Below are 20,123 nucleotides of genomic sequence, written 5' to 3' on the forward strand. Positions count from 1 at the left end.
GTTTTTTTCAGACGGCTTGTCCAACCTAGATTGGAAGTAAGTGCAGTGATTTAGATTTGTTTGCTTTTTGTTACTTTTAATGTTTGCATTAAAGTTTCGCTGCACTGATTTTTCTTTAACCCTAGGTATTCTGCAACCGACACTTTTCTTTGTTTTTGTCCAAAGAAACTATAATGTTCGCATATTTTTAGTCCCTTCCTCCTACAGCCTCCTAGTGAAGGTAAACGCGACTGAGGCAGTTTGCTTAAGATCGTGATTTCCGGTTTACAGAACCGAGGTTATAGGTATATGTTTGAAAGCTGAAATCTAGCACTTTGAGGACTTTGTGCTTTGCAGAATAACAACAGATTGGTTCAGTGAAGAGACAATGCAGCTACACATATTTCTGTGCAGTTCTGGGTGTTGAAGAGACACAATTCTACATTTTGGATGCGAGAGTCTCTGTCCGGTGTGACATCTTGACTACAGGAGTGACTACGACAATTGTTTATCACTTCGAAGTTACAAAGGATACTAAACGCGTTAGACAAAGTATGCAATTATGCTGTAATACAGAAAGCGATAAGTTATAGGCAGCATGGTAAATTTTTAGGCATCGTTTTTTAACGTTCCTGTCGCCTACAGCTAGATAAAACTCAAAGTTTCGTAGAAAATAAATAAAAATTTCTGGAGTAAGAACAACAGTGCAATTGCGGCTGAGTTAGAATTTCACTTTTAATCCGTTTGCAGACCGAGTGAACGAAAAACGCAACCATGCAATCTCTAAACAATTCTTTACTCCCGCTTTGTAGTGTTCGTGCTACTATCGCCGCTGGCAGCGGCAACTTGACACTGACAGTCCGCGTTCTCTTTAAATAGCGCTGGAGTGAGCGCAATAAGCAAGAGCGCTGTCATATTGTCACAGTTTCTTTTAGTGTATGCGTCGCGAAAGCTGCTGCGCGTGGCACGGATCGTGAAGCGTTTCCTAACATGCCTCCCCTGTCAGGGCTTACTTGTCGATGCCCGTGACGGGTCCCAATTAAACGCCATCGCTTCCGCTGCCGAGAAGCTCGACTCGCGTGTGCCGAGGACACGCCTCCCTGCCTGGCTTCGACGAGGCCTGAATAAAAAAGACTTCGCTCCTTCACCGGAACCTGCTTTTTCCGCTTTAAAGGAGTGGTAAATGAAAAAAAAAAGATTGAAAAAAGCACAGGAGAACGCAAAACGAAAAAACATGCCTAGTGAAAAGACAACATGAAAGAAGAAAACAGCGCTGGTGATGTTATATTCTTTCTACTGAAGGTAAGAATGCACTCTTGCAGAAATTTAATAAGCGTGTAATCGAGATCATATTCATGTTGACCTTCCTGACGCTTCAGCGCTGATGTGCTCTAAAGGTCAGTGTAGCACAAATGATGCTCAAATGAACAAAAAAAAGTTTATATATTCTCATTCTGGTCTTCATTTGAAGTGAACTTTCTTCTAAGGAAAGGTAATACCTTGTGACTATGCGGCTGACAGCGCATATAGAGAAACTTTTATGTTGCTGCGGAGGTTTCTACACGCTATTTTTCCAAACACAACGTTTTATATTTTTTCTTGATCCCTGTCATGAAAAGGTTGGTTGTATGGTTTATGGAGTTTAACGTCCTAAAGCGACTCAGGCTATGAGAGACAGAGTAGTGAAGGTCTCCAGAAATTTCGGCCACCTGGTGTTCTTCAATGTGCACTCATATTGCACAGTACACGTGCCTCTAGAATTTCACCTCCATAGAAATTTAACCGCTGCGGCCGGGATCGAACCCACGTTCTTCGGTTCAGCAGCCGAGCACCATAACCACCGAGCCACCGCGGCGGCCCCTGCCATAAAATGTACTTTGTTATCATGCGCGGTAACAATTTCTTGCGCTATAGTGACGCATTTTCAAAATGAAACCTGATTAGGCACTGCAAATAGTCTCTGTGATGAGAAAGTAGAGTAGACTGCTTCTCAAAAGGCAATGGCTGTGTATTAGTTCAACTTCCTAACGATAATCTTCGACGTTTTGCATGATAGGACAAATGCTTCACATTGTAGAAAATGAAGAGATGGAAAAGAAAATGATAGATGTAGCGTTAAAAGACAAGGAGAGGGCAGAATGGGTCAGGGAACAAATGAGAGTTAATCATATTCAAAATAGTGAAGAAGAAATGGCCATGGGCAAGGCATGTAATGTGTAGGAAAGACAGCGTATGGTCCTCAAGGGTGACGGAATAGATTTCGAGAGAAGGCAAGCATAGCAGGGGGCGGCAGAATGCTAGGTGGGTGGATAAGTTTAGCAAATTTGCGGTGACAGGATAGCCGCAGCTGGCACAGGAGCTGAATGAATGGAGAGATATGGAGAGAGATTTGTCTTTCGGTGGGTTGATGCTGGTGATGTGATTAAGGTAACGAAGGCCATACCAAGAAATTAATGGTTGTAGATCCTGAATTGAATTTACACTGACGATATTCATAAAGACGAGTGATTAAACATTGGCAAGCAGCATCGTAGTACAGCGAGCATGAACATAGTTGGCTTTGCGTTAGCGAATTCAAGGTGGCGTTGGCCAATAGTAGGATACAGCTTTAAAACAAACCGCAGTTGTTAACAGTGGGCCATGTTCCGCCCAGTAAATGAAATCACAACAGTAACATCACAACAGTAAACGAAATCAGCTTTTATTAAACGAGCCAGTTATCAGAATTGCAGAGCTTATAATTTTGTTCTTGTGATTGGCTTCTTGTTTAGGCAACAAGAAAAATTTTAACAATGGACTACTTTTTTGTCGTGGAGGAATCCTGTACGGCGGCCGTGATTGTGGGTGGAGTTTCGCTGAAGAGTTACTCAAGCTGTATCCAACTATTGCTAAACTTTTGTTTCGTTGCAGCAAAAAGAGAGAAAGGATGATGGGAAGGAGGGGTAATCACTATTGTGTTTCGACCAGAATAGCATAGCAATGAGCACAAAATCTCTCGGTCAATTGGACTTTTGTAGCTGAGCTCAGTTACAGTTTTAGCACTAACACCAGCTAATTCTAGTCAAACACATAAAATAAGGGTTACAACAACAACCAGACAACAAACAACTAAGCAAAGACAGTGCACAAAATTTTTTCTTGTTTGGCCAAGGTGCACCCTACACAGAGCGCAAAATACATAAATGACTCATAAAGTAAGACTACGTAGAAAATATACGCAAAAAACACGCGTCGAAAATGTTTTTGCTTTTCCAAATATGAATGTACAGTTCCCAAGGAGCGTACCATATATTATATTTCAGTTACGGTGAACAGCTACGCCGTAGCAGGAACGCCATTAAGTTGCGATTGGCGACTTTTACTTTTCTTCCCACGCGATGATTAAACATTGTGCTCGGAGCAATTTTGTAAAGAAAAGCCAGCGGCCCAAATTAAACGACATGTTGTCGTTGAAATAAAATAAAACTCATGTTCTTCTATCAAGAAAGGTGAGCTGCTCGAAAACATTTGCAGTTATAATGGGCCCACTTTAAATTGGAAAGGCTTTTTTTTTTCTGGGATAAACAATTGATTTTTCTTGAGGCAATTTTGGACAAACATGCAGGCTTGAGAACAATGAGAAGACATAAAATATTAGCGAGAAAAGCAACTTTTAGCTATAAATGGACAAAGTGATTAGCCAATGCACAAAAACTTAGAAGTGTGAAGAGCAGCTGCAATTATGAACATCCAATAATTTTCATGAAATAATTTTGTAAAAATAGCGACCTTGAACGTCCTTTAGTGAGTAAAAAGTCAGAACCCGGTAATAAAAAGAATTTTTAGCGCAGGGACCAACATGCACAAAAAACAGTTCGAGCATAGTTGTTCATTTAGGTTCCTGTTTGCTTGCTTCAAGGAACAGGTTGCTGAAGCCAGAAACACTGCTTCTTAACTTAATTTTCTTGAGGATGGAGACCTTCGCTCGGCAAAAGAAAATAAAGCAGCAGGTTTTTATACTTTTCCCTTTAAGCTAGCTCACCGCCTGGTGAAAGAGCAAACACCGACTGCCTGCTTCATTTTGTACTGTTTATAAAAAAATTCGGGAGCTGCCACAAGAATATTAACTTCCTTGCGGATGTCCTTTCTGTGTATCTTATGATAGTTGTTATATGTGATCAGGGTTTGTTTTGTGGCCGTAATATAGCCTTCCACTGTAAATGCACGCGTGCTGTTCTTTACTTCGGTTGATTAGCTCAATATGCTTGTTTTTTTAAGCGGATGAGTGCAGTACTTCATATATAGCGGTTATTTTTAACGTGATTAAGACGGATTGGTCGAGAGGGCCGTGACGACGCGTGGAGGTGTGGAATAAAAATTGATTGAAACATTAGAAACGCGGTGATTAGAAGGTCGCACGTCGAAGGCTGAAACGTCATTAGACCATGCCAGCGTATGATGCAAATTAGTAGCGCTAAAATCGAAATTAGAACAATTAGTGAGGAATCAAACCCTTGCCTTTGGGTTGCTAGTACATGCGCTACCCCTAAACGAGAAAATTATTCCTATCAAACGACTTAGACCTACGTTGATATGAATATTTCTTACTAATTATCATAACAATGTACAAAAAGTGGTTATTGAATATGTTGCTAAGCAGCGAGATACATTAATGTACAGTGTTTGTCATACGTAAGGAGCCTAAGAAGTTACTCCTCCTAAGGCATGTTGAGGAGGTTTTGTAGCATCTGTAGAAGCCTGAACTTTTGGAGGGACGAGTAGGAAAGCTCCTCGCACCTTGAGAAGATATGGAGCGCTGTCAATGCATAACAAGCCCAGCATCAAAGCTCACAAACAACCTCTTGGGGTTTAAAATACTGACAAAGGTAGTACGTTCAGACATATTTTCAATTAAAGCTTCTGGCTTTTATGTCAATAAAAAATTACAGACAACCTGTTTTGCACAGAACTAGGGGTGTCTGGAACACGCATTCTTGCTTGGGAACGACAAATGAATCTAATGGAAATAAATTTGTGCGCGTGACTTCCGGTGTCCAGCTGTTTAAAAGAATAGGCCTGTCAGAGAGCTTAATCGTTTTTAACGGCGATTCTTTCTCACAAATATTCTACCCCGAAACCAAAAAAAAAAAATCTATCTGCCGAACCTTGAAATACGTTTTTTTTTAATTCTTATTCTGGGTATCTCAACAAGAAATGAGGGAGTAAAGCTGGAGCAGTATCTTGAAGCCGTTATTTTGTTCTGCTTGTTGAAGCTTGTTCTGCGGCCGAGTGGTGTAAAGCACGAAAAAGTGACAGCGTGTCGTCAGCAAGATGAGTGCATTTAATCAAGCTCATGACAAATGTATCACGAACGTATCATGCAGTAAGGCTGCAGGCAAAGTATTTACTATGTTGCACTTGCGACAAGGAAAGTACTACTTTTTGGTCGCGGATGCATGCAGCGCAAACAAGAGCGCTAGCTTTGACAGCGTTCCACCTGATGTATGAAACGGAATACAGGAACAGCGCGGTGTGATGCGTCATGTGCATGGTATAAATAGCGCGCGCTACCGCGTTTCACTTTTAAGGCGGAGCTTAGGCGTCTCCAAACTCTTTTTATTCTTCCTTATTCGCGTTTCTAACCATTTGCTTCCCCGCCCCTACCTTCTTGTTCCCTCTTGCCATCCCCCTTCCTCGTCTTCTCATCCATCCATTCACAGCGGGTCGTACAGTACTACAGCATCTCGTCGCCCAAGAGCCGCTTTGCAGTACTCAACCAGCACCACTCGTACTTTGTGCTGGCCGACAACGGCACGACGGGAAAGTATGGCGCCGAGATCGGGCTGCGAAAGCGCCTCGAGAAGCACATATCGAGGCAGAGGTTCTACCACCGTACGTACCTCTTAGGAAGTCCATAGGCATTTGGCTGTCGTTTTACGGGAGGCCAGCAAGAGTGTGTGTCCCTGCTTTTGTTGTATTTTATCGCAGAAGGCGAGAAGAAAGCTCCACAATTTCTTCGCAGACAATGAAAAATATTTTTTTTTTCGGCTGTAGCATGAGGTAAAAAAAGAATGAAACGCTTTTTGGCTGTAACATATACGCACTACATACATATAATCATGGATGCTCTTTCATACGTCTCTCGCGCATACATTATTTCGCAATACTCTACAATTTTTTGACATCTCACGGGGACTTCGCTTGGTTGCTCGGTTTGAGCACTGAGAAGAAATGGTTTGTTGCTCTTGGTCCTGAAAAGTATTTCTAAATAAAAAATAATTTGGAGAGAATAATATGTGCAATAAAATAATTATTATCAACAATGCGACGCTTACTAGTGACCGCTCCTTTTTTGTTTTTACTGACAAGTTGAAAAGAACAACGGGATATTCTCCTGCCGTAATTAAGGCAATAGGACTGATTAATAGAGTAAGACAACTATTGGTTTTTCGTGGATGTCGGCACTTCAGGAACGTGCAGTGGTATATAAGTACCATGCCTTAAATTTTATATGCTCCCGTTCATTACCTAGCATTCGTCACAGACGAAAAAGCTGCAAATTCAAGTTAAGGATTCAAGTTAAGTAGTGTGCAGAACGAAGTCGATCTCATAAGGACGTATCTTAAATAGTGGCGCATTACACATATGTGCACCGCTTTGCTTCCAGGCTCCAGCGTACAGTGGTGTGGCATCCCCGTGGTATGCGTGATTGTAGAGGGTGGCCTGAACACGGTGCGGACGGTGCTGGAATACGTCACCGACCTTCCACCGGTGCCCGTGGTGGTATGCGATGGATCGGGCCGGGCCGCCGACCTCATCGCTTTCGCGCACAGATACATACCCGACGACGAGTGAGTAGCGCATGCTTGCTGTATGAAGTCGTAGGGGAAGGAGAGTTTCAAGAACTTCTCTGTAATAGCAGCGCTCTGGTGCAAATGGATGATCCGGGGTGCAGTGTTCGTCGTGTCAATTTATTGCATTGTCAATATTGCGCCTTATTCTAACATGTATAGCATTCTCGCACAAAAATTTTTAAAATTAGAAACTTATAAGATGCTCTTAGAAAAATATTGTAGGTAATGTTCCATTCTTCAAATAAGTAGCGAAATCTTTCTTTTAAAGTGTTTCCATCGATCGCATCGAACGGTTAGGACTGCCATAAAAATAAACATGGGAAACGCTTTCGACGATAACAGAAACATGAATAGACAAAAAAAAAATACAAGACTGCCGTCGGGTGTTTTGCGGATATGGTGATTGCTATAGTGATATCGTACATGATGAAAAAAAATTGCGTTTATAAGCAGTTTTCCGCTCAAAAATGCTTTTGTCCAAAATTATTGGGTATGAAAGCGCTGAAAAATGTTTAAGACATTATTTTCAGCACATAGATGAGGCTCAAGAGGGCGGTGCAGAGATCCCATTGATGCTAGGCCTTGGTTTTTTATTTTTATTTATTGTTTATTTATTTATACAATACTGCAGGCCGTTAAAGGGCAGCTGCAGCACTTTTTTGAAAATTTCGCGATATTCAAGGATTGAAATCTATGTAAGCTGTAGGTAAAGCATGCCAAGTGTTTTTGCACTAGCGCTTAAAATAGTGACATAATCGACGATTGAAATTTGCGCTTCTCCTCAATGCACCGGAGGAGAGCAGGAAAACTCAGTGTGACGTCAGGGAAGGTATGATTACAAATTACAGCTGTCGTCAGCCACATCCTGCCCTCACGCTTTAGACGCTGCCAAACAACTCTCGGCAGGGTTCGCCTTCGGAGGCGTTGGTTTTTTTCTTTCAAAGCAGGCATTTGTGCGTTGGAAATTTACCGATACCTTCGATGACGTCAGCATGCGCCCCCCACTTGGCGTTCTGCGCTGCGGAGAAGCTTGAAGGGCGTCCAGATTTTAATAGGCGATTACTTCACTATTTCAAGTGCTAGCCCAAAAAGACTTCGCATGCTTTACCTCCAAGTTTCACACATTCGACCCTCTTAAGCTCGCTGATTTCTAAAACCTATGCAGTTTCCCTTTAAGGCCCAAGCAGGAGTGGGATAAACATACAGAGAACTCTGACGACCAGCAGAAGGCGACGCCAACAGCAGCATTCAGTAGAAGCGATGTAGTAAATACGGAGCATGAAAATAAAAAGTCGCAACAAACAACAGACAATAGTTAACGGTCAAGTACTTGTTCAATGGCTAAATAACAATAGATATGAAAACTGATCTGACGTTCATATACGTCAATGTCAATGTAGAGAAAACAGAACTATTGTCCAATGAACATTTGGAGATCCGCTTACAAAGTAGGTTTTTTTTTCTCTCTTTGGTACGGCGGGACAACATTTCGCGGATGCTATAGCAAAGATTCCGGAGTTACGTTTTTAGTTTTGCTGTCGAAAGAAGATGCTAATATTTCTATGCGCTTCAGCCTTTTTTATTTCATTGGGTCTCGGCGTTTCGCTAGCTATTCTGTGATATCGTATGCGTTTTCTCTCTTTTTTCCGTATTGCTGAGGTCGAGATATATAGCTCATGCTGGGTTGCTACACACCAAAAAGCAGTAGTTGCGAATGCCGGTTTCCTATAGCTCCAAACTTACTTCAGTTACTCCTGGTCATACAGATAACCGAGCCAGTGGAAGCGAGAGAAGCAGGCTATGAAACATGGCAGAATATGCTTCAATACTTTTCCCATTACTCAGAGAATGCAGACTGGCGGCACTAGAAAAAAAAAGAATCTAGAAGAAACGCTTCGCTCCTTGTTCACTCACTGCGCTCTATTCATCTGTTGCGCGTAACGCGAAAACAGGTTTGTGTCTAGTCTGGCGGTGATTGCGTTCACAACGCGCTGCCAGCAGCAAACAAGCGAGCGCACGTGTGCTGCGCGCATTGCTTTCCCAGGAGCAAATTGCCCGAGGGCTTCCGCGAGCAACTCATCACTACCATCGAGAAGACGTTCCAGATACAGCAAGAGCAAGCCGAGCAAGTCTACGTGGAACTCCTGCAGTCCATCAAGAAGAAAGACCTGGTACGTGCGTAGGACGACAGCTGTGGGGTGCGCGTTAGGGCAAACCTCTCGGGCTCCCAAATGCTTCGCTTTCTTTCATTTTCTCTCTCTCTCTTTCTCCGCTTTCTATACTCCCATCGTACCCTTCAACTCCCATCGTACCCTTCGCCAAACTGGCAACTTGCCTTTTTTATGAGAACAAAAAATAACGGCCCAAAAGGACGGGACAAGAGAAAGAGAACCACACGGGACAAACGCAGACTGACAACTGATTTATTCCACCAACTGCTCTTTCCTTTAGCAGCAAAGCGCATGCGCACCAACCACAAAAACAAAAACAAAAGCCACACTCATCTCGTGGAATCAAGGAACTCCAACTCCTTGCGATACAGGTGTACGGAAGCATAGCTAACACATTTGTCAGGCCCTAATCTCGCGATTTCAAAGGCCTCAATAATTTCCCGTTCTTTCTTATCCCTCGAGCGTCCGATAACCTTAGTCCTATCGAAAAGCGGATTACATTCTTTGTCATCATGCTTGCAAGTGTGACAATGCTTAGGCAGATGCTGCCCCCTTGAATCATCTAAGGAATTTGCTCTAATAATCTAATGTCGACGTAGCGGCCATTTTGCCCGATGTAGACCCTACCACAACTCAGGGGAATCTGATAAATTACATTGCATGTACACTGTACGAACTTATTCCTGTCTTTAATGCCACACACAACCTTCTTTTGCTTATCTTTTCTCGCCAAATTGCACAAACGCGACAACTTGCAAGGTGCAGAAAAAATGACCTCAATTTATCAGATTGCCTTGAGCTGTGGTAGGGTCTACATCGGGCAAACTGGCCGCTGCGTCAACATTAGATTATTAGAGCATGCAAATTCCTTAGATGATTCAAGGGGGAGCATCTGCCTAAGCATTGTCACACTTGCAAGCATGATGACAAAGAATGTAATCCGCTTTTCGATAGGATTAAGGTTATCGGACGCTCGAGGGATAAGAAAGAACGGGAAATTATCGAGGCCTTGGAAATCGCGAGATTAGGGCCTGAAAAATGTGTTAGCGATGCTTCAGTACACCTGTACCGCAAGGAGTTGGAGTTCCTTGATTTCACGAGATGAGTGTGGCTTTTGTTTTTGTTTTTCTCATAATGTGGTACCAACTAGCCCCTCATCGCACTCTTCTAGTTGCCTTTTTTCGTGAGGAGGGAAGGTTTTTCGTGAGGAAGGGAAGGAGGGTTTTTAAGTAGACAGACGTCGCTTTATTAGACGAAAATTGAAGATAAGAGAAAAAAACATAATTCACAACTAAAACGCATTTTTAACCCGGTGCTATGCGCATGATAGCCTCTGTTGCTTACTCACCGCCGAACATACAATAAAAAATAGAGAATAAAAAAATTAGCGACATTTTAGAGTGGAAGCACTACTTCATGACCAAACTCTCTGATTAATCATGAATCCTTGAGCCTTGACCTCGACCTTCATCATGACTAAATAGATAGATTAACAATGCTACAACTGAGATTCGAACCCGCGGCGTTACGAACAGATCAGCTTCGCTGGCCACTGCACGAGAGCACTAAGACATCGCCGCAGCCGATGACGCCTCGTGTTAAACTGCAATACACTCTCGCGCTGTGCATTGTACGTCGGCCTCTTCATCAACTTCTATCTGCGCCGCGAGCAGATGAGACCAGCTTAGCCCCGCTCAGAGCTTAATCTTGTCAGAGCTTAATCAGAGCTTAATATTGTCGCCAAATGTGCCGACGCCCCAGCAAAGCAAAACCATAAGCCAGTCAGGCTAAACACACGATTTCGCAAGTCAACTTTGTTTAACTGCGTTAAAACCCCACCATTGTTATTCTTATCATTATTGCGAAACATATAGGACATGGTAAGTGAAGAATAAACCGGACAGGCAAGGTAGTAACGGCTTACGGGTTGCAGCACCCGCTCACAGAGCATAAAAGAGAAGAACGACCGCGAAAACAAAGAAAGAAAGGTCCGAAGGCGGAAAAAGAAACTTGAACAAAAAAATCGAATTAGCGGGCCTTCATTGTGGCGTGGTATGTACGCATCAGCGTACGCAAACGAAGTACCGCGTCGGCACTGTAAGCGCGAGGAGCAGTATACGTTATCGTAGACGTTCGCAATTTCACGGGAGGAGGAATTTCGCTCTGTGTGAATGCGTGCGCGCACAGTTGCCATTCAGAGCTCCATCTTCTCCTGGCTCGCTAATTTGAGCGTTGGCAAGCGTTCTCGCACTTAGCTGAGCCTCGCAAGGAAGGGAAGCGGCCGAAATGCAGTGGGCATACTTGTTACCGCGTGGAAAAACAAAGGAAATAAGCAAAATCAACAACAAAAAAGAAGGAACTTGGTAGAAGAACGACCTGAGTGAATAGCCATTCTTGCGTTACGTACGCTGTAATTTCAGCGAGTGCTCATTGCTCCCACGATGCTCATTACGACTTCCCGATTGCACCATCACGTCCCAACCTATGTTTGCAGCAGGCTTGTTTTTCTTTGCCACAAGAACAGAAAGAAAAACAGGCGTCAGTAAGGGAATAAGGAAAGAACGGCTGCAACTTAACGTGTGACTGATGATAATGCAGGGATCAAAGGACAAATAAAAAGTAATTGAAATGATGTTGATAAACAGGGAGAGAGCAGCGTAGATTTGAAAACAAGCGCGAGTTGGTGGCAATAAATATATCTTTAAATGAGGAGAGGGGCTTATACGGTACTTAAAGTAATGTGGGGGAGATAACCGGTCGTATTTTACGGTTACAAAACGTAGACCGAGACCGAGGGGTAGTTGGGTATAGCGGACAATGATGCGTAGTGATGAGATTAGGAGATCTGCTTGGGCGGAGTGGTTGTGTCTGATGCAGAACAAGAGTAATTCGTAATCACAGAAATCGGCCTTTGTCGTGCTGTGCACATTACGAGGGTGATGATGATTGTGACGATGGTGGTGCTGACGACGTAGGAGTGGCTGATGATGATGTCTGTACTATTTATTCCGGTACGACGTGCAGATAACGGTCTTCCGTATGGGAGAAGGCCCCTGCAAGGAACTTGACCAGGCAGTCCTGTCGGCTCTGCTCAAAGGTAAGAAAGCCAAACCCTTTCCCGCAACTTGCACACCTTGTGCCTTCACTCTGCTTTTATGATGATCGCGCTGTTGGAAATCTGCTGAAGCGTTGCAGGCACTGGGAAACGGGGAGGGACGAGTGTGTAAGAATAGGAGTGAAAGAAGTTACTTGAGATCTGTGCGGAGCAACCGTTGTTCTCACGCCTGTTTCTGTTTCCGAGTGCCGTTTGTAGAGCAGACGAAACGCCCGTAAAACGGTCCTCTCATACCTTCATTGCGTCATATCTGTCCAGTGTCCTCTGGTTTATGCCCGTTGGTATAACTTTGTTCTTGCGAAACCTTAATAGCCGCGTAATCACTAGCTGTGGAATCATGTATGTTCTTGACTAAACCAGCACGATACGGCAGACGATGAGGATAATTTCCTGGGCGTACAATGCAGCGTTCACCTTCATTCCACTCTTGTCAGCCGCAATTCAGCGTTGTTTCCCTCCATTCAATGGCGATGACAGTTTAGTTGCATATAATACGACCATAAAAACTCGGCAAAATGAATCTGATAGGCATAAATCGATTGCACTGAAGGACGATATGAAATGTTAAAAAACCACCTGGCTCTTTTCTTTTTTTTGCGTGGCACGTATCTTGCAGCGGCTGCTAATAGAAAAGCCCCTTGCATTAACTAATTCTGTATCCTATACTTAGCATCTATCTACGATGAAAAGAAGCAGTTCGGTGGCGCCGAAGCAATACGTCCAGCGGAAAGTGCGTACGGGGAAGTAATATTATATCAGTGTATTGCATCGATAAGTAGGAGCAAAACTAATCTTTTCAGTAAAACAATGACGTATTTAGTTGATGGTCACATTCTTTTCTTGATTCGTTTTCGCTCTTTCGGTCAGCCATTGTTTCATTATTTATGCGTTTACATGGAGAGTTCACAAGGGAAGACAATCGTTAGATGGTTCGTAGAGCGCTGTATTTCTCCTGTTTTTTCTACGTCCATGTCTTTCAGTTGCGCTTTACTCCACTATTACACGAAGTAAGAGGATACAAGTAAAAATTACTTTACTGCACTGTTGCACTTAAATTTACTTTCAGTCTGTGGTGCGTTGCATAAATCACAAGAATGGAGGCCGCGAAATGGGAGAGCTGCGTGATAACGAATTCATCTTGGTGCGCTAATCCTAATGAGTTTTGACTGTTTTTATTCCTATTTACTATATTACACTAGCGGGCAGTTACCGTTCCCGCAAAAACGGTAATTTAAATTGGCACGCCGCGGGCTACGAGTGCCCGATAACCGCGCACTGGAAAGGCGGTGATTTAAGCAGGACGCTTTTCTTGGGAAAAGCGCGTAACCTGAAACATGGTCCTCGCTCTTATGCCTGCTTTCAGCCCAGCAATTTTTTGCTCTGAAAAGCTTGCATCGATTGCTCCTTTAAAACGTGTGCATGCAATCCCTTTATTTTTTTTTTTAATATTGATAGCTTCGAAAATTGAGGCTTCGCCGATCAGAGCTAATCTTTTTCAGGCATCTGTTTTCCTAAGCGAGCGTGCGGTTTATATAAAGTGCAATTAAGCTGCGGCCGTAATCGAGGTAGTGGATATTGTCGCACCGAAACGCCAAGAGAAGGGAGGCTGTTCAACCTGCCCTGATAAAGTGCAGAAAATTTGTCAGCCATCGTCTTGTGTTTTTAGGTTCGGGTATCTTTAAGGCCTTACCCAACCTTGGCCTGAAAATTTTGATTAAGAAAAAAGTTTCCCCTTGTTAGGCCCTCGACGCAGAACCGCCACCGCACAGTACGGCGACGTTACTCACAGTCTTAACTCTCAGTGTCAACGTCCTCTCCCTCTGTCGCACCGTTCACATCACCATTTTCTTTCTTTCGGCCCCCTGCTGCACCACCATGCATACCTAAAGACTCTAGGCACAGCCCCCGTCACCTTTGAAGGAAGGGCCGAGCCGGCTTCGAAATGTTGGGTTCCAAATAAAAAAAAGGTTTGGTTGGAGACGTGTCAGAGCTAATTATAAGTTGCCAAGAAAAACCAGACAGGCAGTCCTGTCGAAATGTTTAGTTTTCAAGTTGCAGCTTGTTTCAGACGTTTTTTTCATTCATTTCTTTGGTGTCAGGTGTTCATGACCGGATGACGTGAGGCTAAGCGAAAAATACATTTTTTTAGCTACGTCTCTTTAGCGCATGATAACCTTTCAATTTATGCTCTTTACGAATTTTTTCCAGTTTGACTACTGTATGCTTGAATAATATGACAGACTTTCAAGGAAACTTGAAGTATCTGGACATGCATTCTATGGCTCGAGTCAATAAGCTGCTTGACCAGATAGCCTGTTTGAGATTGCAAAGAAGGTTACCACGGTGACACGTTAATTTACGGATAATAGAAAACATCGATTCTGTCGTTGGCGAAGCTTGCGGGTTTTGCTTGGCATCCTTTAATGCAACTTTTACCACAAAAAGTTTTAAAAGAGTTGGAGAGAAAAACTGAATGAAAGAAAAAAGCTAAAAACGGAACCAACAATTCGTCTCCTCCTAGAGTCGCTTTTAGCGCTGTTTACGTTAAGTATGCCTGATCAACTGGGTCCCCCAATCTACTTTGTTGAGAAAAAAAGTGCCTTTAAAAGCCTCTAAAAGAGTACAACTTAAGATTACAAGAGTAGAAAACTTTGAAACAAGTACAACTACAGTCCACGCTTCGTTGTTCGTGCTTCAGTATGGTTATTCTTAATTTCACAAAACCTGCATGACGCCTATGCTTCGTATATTCTGTCCCATAAATGTCTCGTGTTCTTTCGGCTTTACATCAATACTATGGCCTATTTTAATGCTGAGCGTGTGCTAATACGATCTAACAGAATCCTAAATAGGATAGAAAAAATAATTTAACGAACTTGTCAGAGACTATGTGCTAAGGACTTAACTCTTCGAAAACAAAGCAGCAGCTACTCGTTATTTATTTAGTTTATTTATTGATTATGAATACTCAAGGGCCCAATAGGACATTATAAAAATGTGTGTGTGTGTGGGGGGGGGGGGGGGTTAAAAACACATAACGTGACACAATGCAAAGGAAAATTAAAATAAAACACAGTTTCGCAACAAAAACAAAGGAAATACAAAGTAAATACAACGGCGGATATGTGCGGCTGGGTGCACATACATGTGACATTAATTAGCAAAAGTAATAAACTTTCTTTCTCTTTAGAACCACGTCGGCACAACCAAAAGCTGGAATATGTTTCTTTTCGTCAGGGTAATGTTTTATAAAGAGATTAGACATTACGCACCAAAAAGATCCTCACATGAGACAGCTGGACCCTTACCGAAGTTCGAGACAAGGTCAGGGTTCCCATGCTGCTGTTCACTGCTGAGTGATGTTCATATTTTGGTATATCTTTCTATTCTTTACTTACGAGACAACTCTTATGCAGCTCTGCCTTTTTATTTCCCGGCCCTACGTTGCTAGAATAGCAAAATAAACTTTTCGTGTGTTTATATGCGCCTCTCAGTATTGAACTTCAGGAACAATTTATTGTACTTAGTCATCACTGGTAATTTTATGCTTGCTTTAAATGAGGTAGGCATTTCAAGTGCCTGTGTAAACATCCAAATTTAATTGTTAATTGCTTTTTCACTGACACAGATAATGTACGTCAGATTAGTACACGCACACGACTCTCCATCTGCTTTCAAGGACAATAAAGATTTTTACACGGAACTTGAATTAAAGATATTCGTACACCACCACCATAATTTACGGATACGCATTGCAAATAAATGAACAATGTATTGAACTGCATAAGCGCGCAGCTCCTGTTTTGACGATGCCTGCAATTTCGTTCGTACGTTCCCTGGTGACTTTGCAGGCCAGTATCTACCTCCTGTCGACCAACTGAACCTTGCCCTGACCTGGAACAGGGCAGACATAGCGCGCTCGGAGATCTTCGTCTACGGCCAGGAGTGGCCGGTGAGTTTTGAGCGCCCACTATAGGCAGCGTGGTGCACCTGCGAGTTGCTTCTTATTTCGGAACCCGGGAGAGAATTCCGCTAGAAAAACATAAATAGGCGTAAACAGTTTACTGGCAAAGGAAAAAAAAGCGACAAGGAAAAATTGTCGCGTGGTGTTCATAACGCAATAGCATTAAAAGCCTCACCTGGAAAAAATGCTTCGTCGGTCACATAACGCTCAACGCCGGAATTGACGTCACCAGACCGGAAGTTACAACTAAACGTTTCAATTTGTCTTCGTTGCATCCGTATTGCCGTATCTAGACAGTTTCGGGGAAACGTCCAACAGCCAGCTAGATGACCTGAAGAGAGGTCTGGTTGTGTTCAGACAGATGTGTTGGTGTCCGCGAACACAGTCACGAAAGAATGATGCAAAGCTCAAAGCGAAGGTATCCTAGTTTTTAATGCTATCGCAGTGCCAACACGGGGTGTAGTTAGGTGTCCCTGTAGATTTTTCATTTCGTTCCAGTGTGGAAAGAGGAAATATCAGTAAAAGAATGCTTCAGATACAATACTGAAATGCGTAATGCAACTGTTGCAGGAAAGCATTCATAGCAACTCCGCTTTTACACGTTCTTCTTCCACTTGCGGGAACCGCTATAAAACCTCATGCACTCTATCCAAGCTACCTTCTTCTCCGTCAACTACGTCTTCCACGCTTTCATATTTTCTTCCTAAGTTCAGTTAGATGAAAAGGCAAGCCCTGTAATGCATTCATGAAATGAAAGTAAAAAGAACGAGTCCTCCGCGTTCGTGGTCGGATACTTCGTGGAAGAATCCTTCCTAAAGAAATTAGATGATGGTTTTTTTTTCTTGAGTCGGAAAAAGAAAACGGGACTTTCAGTCTCATTGCAAGGAAGGTTCGACTATTTGATGAGGATTCATGAAGGAATACTGACAGACTGGAGCCGCGCTTACTTCTCCAACCTTCAGCCGGGCGCCCTGGAGCAAGCGATGATGGACGCGCTGGCGATGGATCGAGTGGACTTTGTGCAGATTCTGCTAGAGAACGGGGTCAGCATGCACAAGTTCCTGACGATTCCACGCCTGGAGGAACTCTACAGCACGGTAAGCTCAGGAATGGCTGAAATTGTGTCTACGCACTGGTTATAAACTTCTAATATATCCCCTTCATGTGCGCAGTTACTGATAACAAAGCACGCGGAGAAACTGGCCTGTTTACAAAAAATTGCTTTCCAGTGGAGTGTTGTTGTTATGAAAAAAATGAAGTCAAAAGATATCAAATCCTTGTTCGGGTTTTCACACGGCCTGCAGCAGTACGGCTAAGTTACTGGGTAATAAATGTCTTAGGCAGGTGACATTCGTGAGATTGTATTGCGCCTATTCGCTTACATGAACTGTTTCCGCAGATTAGTATGCCTTGAGGGCCGTCGAGGGAGGACTGTTTTAAAATTGTTATTAATTTAGGCACTATTTAAGCGCTTTCGATGCGCCCCAATGTTCTATTTGCGAATAGAGAGTCGTGGCCGAGAGAAGAGCCGCAAAATTAATCGTTCTCTTGCTTTGTATTTTCCTTTTTTTGGGGGGCGGAAGGTGGGGAATGAGCTTTTGTTTTCGGAGGGCGGTCGGAGAGTGGTGCTGCAAGTTTCACCTTGCAAGTTGTACCTTAGATTCCAAATAGTCTGCATCTTTGAGGTGGATAAAATGGCGCCTCCACAAAATAATAGGTGTGTCTGCCTCCTGGATACGGTTTAAGGGCGATGGAGGTGTGCCATCATTTCACTTGGTTAAACAAAAGTTCTCACGCGATTGGCACCAGTATAACTGGCGATTCATGTTAACTACCGGAAATGACAGAAATAATTGAGCTCGTTGCGGGTAACATAGGCTATAGCGGAGTTTTCTTGTAACTATTATGATAAAAATAGAAAAAAACGCAACATACTAGCTAAAACTGAAGAATCGGCTCCATGCTACTTAATGAAAGTCTTTACGGCTATTTATTTGCATTGATACGTTTTAGCCAATAAATATAAAAAATAAATATTACATCCACTTGCAAATCGTGCGAGTAGTAGGTCAGCTTTTTTGAATAAGGCCGCTTTTAAAGCTATCCATCTTCAGTCCGGAAGGAAAACTGAACGTCTCCTGTTTTGTCGACGCACTGAAGCAGAAAAAAGCAGTACTGGGCAACCAAGACGCTGTCGAAAATGGGTTGCCCCATGAGAGCAAGGCGCAAGGCGATGGTGGATCAACATGAGCTCTTCACGCATGTAAAAAAAAAAATATCCCTGCCGTCCTTCCAGCGCATTTCGTTTCTTTCCTTCATGTCACAGTGTCCTCACCTCTTCGCTTCTCCATTTCTTTTCCCACTCGCAGAAACATGGACCCAGCAATACCTTTCGCTTTCTGGTCAAAGAGGTACGAAAGGTAAGACCCTTCTCCACCACAAAACAAAAGTCAAGGATTCTGCACCGGCCGACATTAGTTTCGTGCAGTGGAGAGGAGTAGAAGGGCACCGCCCTGTCATGAAAAGAACCATCCAATCACTTTTCCCGTTCGTCGCGTTGTGCATGCATACGGCACTGACTCGATTGCGTTTTTCTAAAACCAAAGATGGCTGGTCGCAGTAGCTTTCATATTTCACTATCCTCAGCTTTTTGAGAGCCTGTGACGCCATCGTCCTAACAGTGTCTGAGCTGGAACTGATGCGCAGCATACGCGAGGGAGCTCAACCTATCCCGAACTGAGCTTCCGTGGCACAGCACGCAAATGATGCGCCGCATCGCACACACCTGCCGTCGAACGCATCGGAGCGACGGCAAAGTAAAGCAGCGAGGGAGGCGACGTGCCGTAAACAGGAATAACGCATGGCGGCTTCGCATAGGGGAAGAAGAAGGCGACGAGCTTTCGGTCACGTATATCAAGACAGCGTCGCGCACCGTGAAATTGGAAAGCCCCGTTCCTTCGTGTCAGCGTTCCATCGCCACGTGTAGTTTATTTTTTGTTGGACATGGGCTGTCAACTATGGTATCGAATGCAGCTCGAATCTCTTTAAATTTTTTCACAACCTTCATTTATTATTCCTTTTATGAGAGTTTGTATTTGTTCAAGTGTTAAGAAAACAAAAATAAAGGAAGACAAACTTACGGCTTCTATGGCAACAAAACCGTGCAGAAAAAGGTTTAAACCACTGAAAAAAAATTTGGTAGAACACGGTCGCACCATAGTGACCACTAAATGGCAAAGTTTGCATTCACTACTGCGAAGGTAGAAAAAAGTCACACCCTTTCATTCCTGCTGTCTAAAAAGTTGAGACACAGCAATTTAACATTCCTGCTGGCACATAGAGCGGTATATGTTTGGTGTTATCGCTTTTTGTGTAATAAGCGTGATCGGCTTTGTTTGGTGTCAGCAATATCTTTGACGAGGAATGGTTCCGTGTTTATTATGCATATATTTATTTTGCTGTCAGCTTTCGCATGCAACTTCTCAGCGTGGATGCTTTTCAGAATAAAAAAGTTGGATACGCAGGCAATAGAAGAGTGCCAGCTGAACAGCTAAGCTGCCAAGAAAGAAACAAAGGAGGAAAGGAAAAAAAAAGTTAGGATAGACAGAAAGAAGAAGAAGGAAAGGCAAAGGAACGACAGGAGAGTGAAGACGCTACATCAAAATGCTTTCGTGGTCTGAAAAAAGTGGACTGAAAAACTCAAAGCCGCTCGTGTAAGCCTAATCGAAAAGGGCTCATGAATTCGCTGCGTATGTCATCGCATGTTAACATATTCCTGCATTATGTTTTCTATCTTACATTTTACATTAGTGCGCTGCCGTATTGTAATTTTATTCACAGTGTTCTGTGTGAAGTTGTGTAAGTGAATGAAGATAAGACGTTGTGCCGCAGAACTTCGATATCGTGCGTAATTTCTCAGTTACGGTAGTTCTAAATATTTTTAATCATGTGTTCCTATTCTATTTGTATTTTCGTTATCTATTAAATATATTTTTTATATTTTTCTTTGTACCAAGCTCCTGCTTGTGCCTCATGAGCTGCAATACGCCATAAATAAATAA

General features: G+C 43.1%; 1 protein-coding gene across 1 annotated transcript in view; it reads left to right on the forward strand.

The window, feature by feature from the left end:
• The window catches only part of Trpm (transient receptor potential cation channel, subfamily M), a 223,019-nt gene that overhangs the window by 190,206 nt on the left and 12,690 nt on the right, over window positions 1-20,123 (forward strand). Inside the window, exons 7-13 of the mRNA XM_089545375.1 lie at window positions 5,679-5,850; window positions 6,626-6,809; window positions 8,857-8,983; window positions 12,008-12,080; window positions 15,950-16,050; window positions 17,025-17,159; window positions 18,432-18,482. Of these exons, the coding sequence (XP_089401501.1) occupies window positions 5,679-5,850; window positions 6,626-6,809; window positions 8,857-8,983; window positions 12,008-12,080; window positions 15,950-16,050; window positions 17,025-17,159; window positions 18,432-18,482 (843 nt within the window). The remainder of the gene's footprint in view (window positions 1-5,678; window positions 5,851-6,625; window positions 6,810-8,856; window positions 8,984-12,007; window positions 12,081-15,949; window positions 16,051-17,024; window positions 17,160-18,431; window positions 18,483-20,123) is intronic.

This window comes from Amblyomma mixtum, chromosome 5 (assembly GCF_055824585.1).
Source record: "Amblyomma mixtum isolate Tamu chromosome 5, ASM5582458v1, whole genome shotgun sequence".
Classification (NCBI taxonomy): Eukaryota; Metazoa; Arthropoda; class Arachnida; order Ixodida; family Ixodidae; genus Amblyomma; species Amblyomma mixtum.